This window comes from Cibotium barometz, chromosome 10 (assembly GCF_041138505.1).
Source record: "Cibotium barometz isolate CiBa-2024 chromosome 10, ASM4113850v1, whole genome shotgun sequence".
Taxonomy (NCBI): domain Eukaryota; kingdom Viridiplantae; phylum Streptophyta; class Polypodiopsida; order Cyatheales; family Cibotiaceae; genus Cibotium; species Cibotium barometz.
In genome coordinates this window covers 28,193,022-28,201,615 of record NC_141055.1, presented here as the reverse complement: position 1 = coordinate 28,201,615, position 8,594 = coordinate 28,193,022, and the positions used below count along the sequence as shown (strand labels likewise).

At 43.3% G+C, this 8,594-nt stretch overlaps 1 protein-coding gene across 1 annotated transcript in view; it reads left to right on the top strand.

Moving 5' to 3' along the window:
* Positions 1-1,935: 1,935 nt before the first annotated feature.
* LOC147634745 (calcium-dependent protein kinase 13-like) overlaps positions 1,936-8,594 on the top strand; it is a 33,012-nt gene continuing 26,353 nt past the window's right edge. The window contains exons 1-6 of the mRNA XM_086803914.1: positions 1,936-3,145; positions 3,464-3,587; positions 3,757-3,900; positions 4,096-4,248; positions 4,346-4,461; positions 7,016-7,183. Of these exons, the coding sequence (XP_086660040.1) occupies positions 2,654-3,145; positions 3,464-3,587; positions 3,757-3,900; positions 4,096-4,248; positions 4,346-4,461; positions 7,016-7,183 (1,197 nt within the window). The 5' untranslated portion in view covers positions 1,936-2,653. The remainder of the gene's footprint in view (positions 3,146-3,463; positions 3,588-3,756; positions 3,901-4,095; positions 4,249-4,345; positions 4,462-7,015; positions 7,184-8,594) is intronic.

Here is an 8,594-nt window from a genome sequence, read left to right as displayed (position 1 = left end):
TTACATTGAGAAAAGTTAAATGTAGCATGCACTTTGTAGAAGGGTACAAAATAAAAGCTAAGGCCATTTCTATAATCATTCACATGACATGCCAAAAAAATCTTAAAGCACATACAATTGTAACCAGTGCTCGAAAAAAGCACATTATAAGGACAACTTTCTATTTGTTTTTTGTTTCCATACGCAAGTTTTATAACTAAAATATATGAAAAATCATTCCTTAAAATAAGGGCTACTTAAATCTCAACCAGTTTTTCTTAATTCAGTCGGTATAAATACACTAGAATGCTGTTTTTTTCGAGCACTGATTGTAACACATGGAGGGTATTCTTAACACTATTACACCCCATCTCATGTCATATAGAATATGTTTGAAAAACACCAGTTGATAGAGAAATCATAAATCCATAAACTTCCTAGCCCCAGTACAAAGAGAGTGAATCTAGAAAGGAGGAAATGTGCTATAAGGGGCCTCTTTCCATGCAACTCATGGTTGTGTTTTAAGACACAACTAGTGGGGAAGTTGCCAGCTAGGATTATGTTATTGTGCACTTGACCTCACAACCTTTAATAGTGGTGTTAATTTTCTCAACTAAATGAAGTACCAATAATATTGCCACTAATCTGTGCATGCCTTTCAACATTTATGCCTATGTGGGACCCTCCTTTAGAAATGATAGCATGAAACCAAAAAGTGCACCTTTTAAGTTTTGGTTGAATAATTAGAATTTTCAAACTGAGCCACAAGCTACAAGCCATTCACAACATGGAAACAAGCCCAAAGTATCTGAGTATGATCTATCTTGTAGGTTTATAAACTCTCATGGGACATCAAGGAACATATATGCTCCCTAAAACTTTTGTGCCATGGTGGCCTTTGTAAGATGGGAACCTTAGACCTCGGGGCTATAGTACTCTAAGGGTGCTTCAACCCATATGTAAAGCCCACAAGCGCATTAAATGAAAGATGTTTCTCGAGGAGAGCAAGAGAAAGAAGCGCATGGCCATGTTTTTGAAAGAAAGTATGAAGTTGTTGAGGAGTAACACACACACACACACACACACACACACACACTCTCTTTTTTCACTCCTTGTGGAGCGAGGGGGAGGGGTGAGCCACAATTGAGCCTCTGTCTGGGAGGAGAATGGGTACTACATTATCCACCTGGTTATCGCCCTCACCCCCCAAGAGCATAAATATTACGAATGTTGGTGGCTGGCTAGATTTTTTCATCCATAAAATTTACAGGTGTCAACAGTTGGCCACACCATTGCGTTGGATGGATTCTCTCTCTCTCACTCACACACACACACACACACACACACACACACACACACACACACACACACACACACAAAATACACGAAACCTAAATACATATCGTGGCATGTTTCGGATTGTGGATTTCTTTTTTCTTTAAAAGGAAGCATCCCACATCTCACCCACACATTCGTGCAGTTTTAAAACAAGTTGAAATTATCATCCATCAACATTCAAAGAAGGAAAAATTCTATAAAGAAAAGGCGATGACTCCGGCGGGCTGATCCATTATTTACAACAAAGCATATGCAAGATTAAATGTGTCACTAAAGATATGAATAATTAAATAAAATCATCGAATCTTAGCTCTTAATGGCACACAGAAAACACTACCTGAGTGGGGCGCATCACAATGTCCTCAAATGGGGAGCGTCACAATGTCCTCAAATCTTAACAAAGGAAAATATCATAATACCATTTTTGTATGATGTACCACTCCAAACAAAGTTTGATGGAAGCATTAACTGGTTTGATTTTTCCCCACGTGACACGGCTCTTAGGGTGGCTTGGTGCCAAATCAGTAGAGATCAACGAATGACCATAGAGCACGTCACCTTTTTGATGCGGCTGGGGCCGGACGTGTGTGAATTGACGCCGGCCCCACGTTTTATCTGATTCATCACTGATCAGCATGTTACGCTACTGACGAATCAGCGAGCTTGATCGGTGTTCTTCAGAAGATCAGAAAACGAAACACTCTCGCAGCCGTAAGTCGCCCCTCTGCGGAAAACCTAGCCCTTTCTGCTGGAAAACCCTAGATCCCCATCTGCCACACTGTGTACCTGCATTCACTTCTGCTTGGCCACTGTCGAGCCTTTTCTCTTCCTACTTATGAAGCTCGGTTGCCTGCCATTTTCTGTGGTTTTAGTATCAGAAGCAGCTCAGGAGCCTGGCCTCTACTCTGCACACAGCTCTCCGATCTCTGCTGGATCGGGCTGTAAGAGGCCTACAGACAGCTGATGCCGTACAATGTGCTTTCATTTGCTCGCATGAGTCAGTTTATCACTGAGAAGTTGAGAACCTCTCGTCTACCACGGCATTTTCCAGGGCTTCAGAATCAGGAGCAGCTCAGTGACCTGGCTTCTCTGCACTGAGTTTGCCGACCTTTGCCTTGCTAGATCGGGCTCAGTTCGGCAAGTTTATGCAGCGTGATGGGCCTACATTCCCACCTTAGAAGAGCTAAAACACTCGATTTTGAAGCTTGACTGTATGCCATGCTCTGGGATTTCAGAATCAGAAGCAGCTGATCAGCCTGGCTTCATTGCACAGAGCTCGCCGATCCCTGCTCGATCGGCTTGTTCAAAACCCATTTCGGGGTGTTGATGCAGTGCCATGGGGAACTGCTGCGGCACCGAAGGGCTTAAGCACAAAGAGACCATCCCAGCTCCTGCTAGTGGCGAGGGTGAAGCTGCAGGGAGTGTCCCGAAAGTTATCCTGCTCACAAAGCTCACTTCGCGCGGTGAGCAGAGCATCATAGAAAAGTACCATCTAGGGAAAGAGCTCGGCCGTGGTGAGTTTGGCATCACCTACCTCTGCACAGAAAGGGAGACACAAGATGTGCTGGCCTGCAAGTCTATTTCGAAAGGGAAGCTCAGGACACCCATAGACATTGAAGATGTTCGAAGGGAGGTGGATATCATGCGGCATTTGCCCAAGCACCCCAACATTGTGACCCTTGAAGGCGTGTATGAGGACGACAATGCGGTGCATCTTGTCATGGAACTCTGTGAAGGTGGGGAACTCTTCGATCGCATTGTCGCCAGAGGGCATTATAGCGAGCGAGCAGCAGCTGCAGTCACTCGTACGATTCTTGAAGTTGTTCAGGTGCTTCTCTTCTACGCTCCACCTGTCCAGTAAAAGGGGAGATTTCCCATGCCTGCCCTTGTGGCTGGGGGATCTTCCCCGTCCAAAACCCGCATGCCTGATGGGCAGGGAGAATGTCTGTGTGGACCCGTTCTCTCTCTCTCCCCCTCTCTCTCTAAAGGGGTGGGAGTATGTATCGCTTATTAGCAGCAGTGATACACTCAATTTATTGGTCTTTAGTAGCTCAGACTGGATTAAGTGTGTATTAAAAAAAAAGAAAAGGAAAAGTTGGCTGATCTCACATGGCATGGAAGACACTCACATACATCTCCCTTGCAGCTCTGTCACAAGCATGGTGTGATGCACAGGGATCTCAAGCCAGAGAATTTCTTGTTTGCCAACAAAAAAGAGAACTCACCCTTGAAGGCCATAGATTTTGGATTGTCCGTCTTCTTTAAACCTGGTACGCCTGCTGCAAACATTCAACATTGCATCCAGGAAACTCAGTTCATTCTTAGATACGCATAAGTGGTCTCTGGCAATTGCAAGAGAAATAAGTGAAATGGTAGGGAGTGTGTGTCCTAAGTGTTCACTTAGATTGCATAATCTAACGCAGTCCTTGCTACTTGTAGGAGAAAAGTTCACTGAGATTGTAGGGAGTCCATATTACATGGCTCCTGAGGTGTTGAAGCGAAACTATGGTCCAGAAGTGGATGTGTGGAGTGCAGGCGTCATCCTTTATATTCTTCTCTGTGGGGTGCCGCCTTTCTGGGCAGGTGCTTGAATCACTCACCTCCCATTACTCTCGGTATCATGAGTAGTTTTTGAGCGTTCATATTGGCTTGGTCCAATATGCTTCATTACGTAACAAAGCTTCAACTAAACCTTTTTTTTAGACTTATTATGCCAGACATTGGGTTTTCAAGCTGCTCGTAGAGAGTTCTTTACATCAAGTGGGTTGGCTTTTGCAGAGACAGAGCAATTAGTAGCTCAAGCCATCCTACGCTGTAATGTGGATTTTAAAAGGGATCCTTGGCCTAAGGTCTCAGAGAATGCAAAAGCACTAGTTCGCCAAATGCTTGAACCAGATCCAAAAATTCGATTGACGGCTCAACAAGTTCTTGGTATTACAAATAGTCCAGATGGCACCTTCTGCTTTCTTCACATGGTTAAGTAATTATACTTTCTGATGTCTTTTGGGGGTGTGCAAAAATCTTGTAGATCATCCATGGCTTCAAAATGCCAAAAAAGCTCCGGATGTTCCCCTTGGTGATGCAGTACGCTCTAGGTTGAAGCAGTTTTCAGCTATGAACAAGCTCAAGAAAAAGGCATTGCGAGTAAGATTTCTGAATAAAAGTTTCTGCATACTAGATAACTGTGTTGTTTTAAGACTGTTAAAGAGGTTGTCACTTGGTAAGTTGGTTTGCTTGACCCTGAATGTTTCATCACTCACTGCAAATTCTGGCCTGTGGATTTGTGGGTATATGGGTGATGCAATATCTACAAAGCTCTCCATCTGAGATTACACAAGCAAAGCCAAACGAGGAACAAGTTTTTAACGATCCATCATTTTTAGAGCAGCATGCACCATCTGTGTGGGTGAAACGGAAAATCATCTGTCACGTTTATATGGTTCATAACGTATTGGATAATATACACCCAAACATTTTGAAGAAATTGTAATGGATTCAAAGGCCATGTTCCGCTAATGTTGGCAGGCAAGTTGGGATGCATATGTCAAAACGAGGCTGACTATGTGCTGTCTTATGGAGTCTTGTGGAGAAATGGTAGGCTGTGTCAACTAAAACCTGAATATATCTCAGCATAACACTGCTATGGATCCTTGGAGGGGATTGGGGCCTCACATTGGAATCTTTATTATTATTATTTTTTCTGTTGGCATGCATTGTCTAAGTGAACCGTTGTTATAATGCCTCATGATTCGGAAGAGCACACCTGGTAATGCTGTTAGGTTAGCTTTTCTAACGTCAGATACGATATGCCTGTGCAACTAATGCTGTTAGGTTAGCTTTTCTAACGTCAGATACGATATGCCTGTGCAACTAATGCAGTTAGGTGCTCTAATCCTGCTCAACTTTATCAGCACTCATGTGCGCTTTTTTAGTGTCATTCAGGATATCTTTGTACAGCAGGTTCTTCTCAGCTCTTAGCTGTAGCTCATCCAAGCGGCTGTTGGCTTCACTTTTTTCAGAAGATGTACATCATTTTCGTCAAAGGTCTATTGTGTTGTCCCAAGGTTTTTTTAAAAGTTTCAAAACAATCTCATTATTATTTCCTATGAATGCCTTTTTGGTTGCATTCTGTTAGAGCACCTGTGAATCAGGGTTAGGGTTTGCAACATCAAAGCATACACACAGTGATGGACTTCGATAGAGAGAGTGAGAGGCACACAACTCAATGCTGATTGAATGGTTGGGAAATGTGCAGATAAACTACACCTTGTAAGTAGATACGAGGGTGTACACATGCATCGGAAAAAACCTCTTAGTGAGGAAAAAAGAGCCTCGGCCAGCTAAGTTTGTTCACACACATCACTGTGTGTGACATAAATGTCTACAAACCCCCCTAGAGTGATGATGTGAACATGTATAGGGATATGGTTGATCAATCCCCAAAAGGCAACAAGGTGAAAGCTTTGCGAAAAGCTTCAAACTTCTCACGAGGAAGAGCCTTTGTGAAGAAATTGGCCATATTGTTATGTGTAGACATATAGACGAAGCCAATCTCTTCTACAAACAACCTCCTTGACATAATGATCGTGCACCTCAATGTGTATAATGCAAGCATGACGCACTGCGTTCCTCGCAACTGCCAATGTGCTCTGATTGTCAATAAAGATGCAAGTAGAGGATGGTTGTCCAACACTTAAATCAGCCAAAAGGGGTTTGAACATGCATACTTAAGTGTCACTGTAAAAGCTGCCCTGTATTCAACTTCACAGCTTAAAATGGCCATGTTGTTGGCTAACCATTTATTACATGAATCTAGCCATTTATTACATGAATCCGAAGATGGAAGGAAAACCCGCCAGTGGACATTCAAAGGGCAACTCTCATCAGTACTGGCATAGGTTGCGGATCCTTTCGTAGCGTGGTTTTCATTCTCTTGGGCATCATGCTACACATTGATGTTTGATGTAAGTATCATGTTCGTCGACGCTCACTTCCATTGACCTCTTCAAGGTAGCTTTCACGTATAGTGATTTGGGCTGTCACCATTTCGGAGGTGATTTGAAGCCTGCTTGATGAGGTTTGCTTAGTATCATGTTATCGTCCACGCCATCCCCCTCCCCCTCCCCCTCCCCCTCCCCCTCCTCTCCCTTAAAAAGACGAAAAATAAACCCTCCCTTGGTGGCTGCATTTTTTCCACCTTTGTCCTTGGCGATTGTGCAGTGACGGCAGCCTGCCTGCCGAATTGATGGCCATGCATGTTTTAAGGTAAAATGATTCACTGCAAGCGTGAATTACAGAGGAAGAAATGCAAATTTCATCTTTTCTGCTGTGCAATTCACCTTGAATAACCTTGCAAGTTTTCAAAGACACCAGGTTTGCCTTTTTACTTATCAGGAAAGGCTTTATACAGGAAGGTGGTTTCAAAGGAACATCCTTAGGGCCTCGGCTTTTGGCTATATTTGTTACAACCTTGGCATGGACTGGCTAAGGGATAGGGTTGGCTCAAGTAAGATGCTACATGAGTAGCAGTTGGCTACTTGAGAGTTGATCAATAAAGTGCTTGTAGCATTGCATGCATTACACATGCATTTTCTGCGTGGACATTTCTACAGCAACATTTTAAGACCTCATATACGCAATACCTACTTACCTAATGATGTGTTCTAGCATTATTATTAATGGGATTGCTTATGTGCAGGTAATTGCAGAACGTTTGACTGGTGAAGAAGTGGAAGGGATCAAAACTATGTTCAATATGATGGACATCGACAAAACTGGGTCTCTTACTTTTGAGCAATTGAAAGCAGGCCTCTACAAAATTGGTTCGCAGCTTGCCGAGTCTGAAATCCAACAGCTCATGGAGGCGGTAAGCACTTTCTGTTAGGGCCCTCTTGTTGCTTTACAAGCTGAATGTTCCTTGCACGGTGTCTGCCTGAGTGGTAATTGGATTATTTCTTGGGAGATTTCTCACTCCTTGTTTGCAGCTGGGAATCTCTTAATAGAGCAACTGCATGATGGGTTGGAATGTGCGTGCTTGTTGTAAGAATTTATTCTTTGTGGTGTTTGAGAAAAAATCAATGTAGCAGCGATGTACCTTCGTCATAGTTGAGGGAAACCGGGAAATGGAAATCTCTAGGAGGGCAGGAACAGAATTGGAAATGCCACATCAGCAAGGATGGCTGAGAGGAGAAAAAAGTGTTCATAGTTGTTTGTACACACATGTGATCACATTATGACATGAATTTTAAGGTTTATGAGAATAGGAGGGGAATAAAATGGATAGCAGTTGCATTTTCTTACATGTTCATGTTGATCTGCATGGGAAACGCACGGTGTAGTGGTTCAGCCAACTGAAATACGTTTTGGTGATGAAACCTGTCTCGGGTCCTTTCCTACTCTGGAACATGTTTCAGCCCTCTGGAGTAGCCGTTTTGGTGATGAAACCTGTCTCGGGTCCTTTCCTACTCTGGAACATGTTTCAGCCCTCTGGAGTAGCCGTTTTGCCCGTTTCCTGTAATTGTGATCTCTGTTAATGGCGAGGGACCCATCAAAGAATTTGGTTGAAGAAGCCATTTGAGACTCCATGCACATTGCTACAGTACGCATAGTTCTTGTTGCGAGAGAAAGAGAGGGGAGAAAGACTTACCATGCTTGCATTCGGCCACAGTGAAAGAGGCAAAGTGATATCATGTTGATGAAATCCTAGACCCAACCCTTACTCTGTGTTCACATTGGCAGTGATAGGTGTCACACTTGAACTAATAAATTTAAGCTGGTATGTCATGCCACCAATTAGAGCCAATGAGGATTTATCCAACAATTCCTCCTTTAAGTCTTAAGTGGTTGAGGCCTGGAGCATCTAATCCTTTATGGGGGACTGCCTGGCTGGGGTTCTGCTTGCCTGCAAGTGTGTGATTGTGGGGAAGATCATTTCCTACACTAACATTGGTTGTGTGTGATTGTGGGGGAGGTCATTTCCTACACTTACATTGGTTGTGCCCCTGCCACATGAGACACCATGTAGACTTGCTCAGATATTCCAGTGAAGAAAATGACCATGGTTGCAGAAGGACAAAGTTTCAAGGAAGTATTTGCAAAAGATGTAAGCAGTCTTCGACATCGTTGGCAGTTTTATAAGCAATTGTGGCACCACAGGAGAACATGATTCTTGATGTCACCACAGAAAAAGTAGGTTCCTTGGAAGTTGGTAAGCCAACAAGTGGAGTTTGTTTAGTCATAAAATAAGCATCAATTAGTAGCTTAATCATAGATTAATT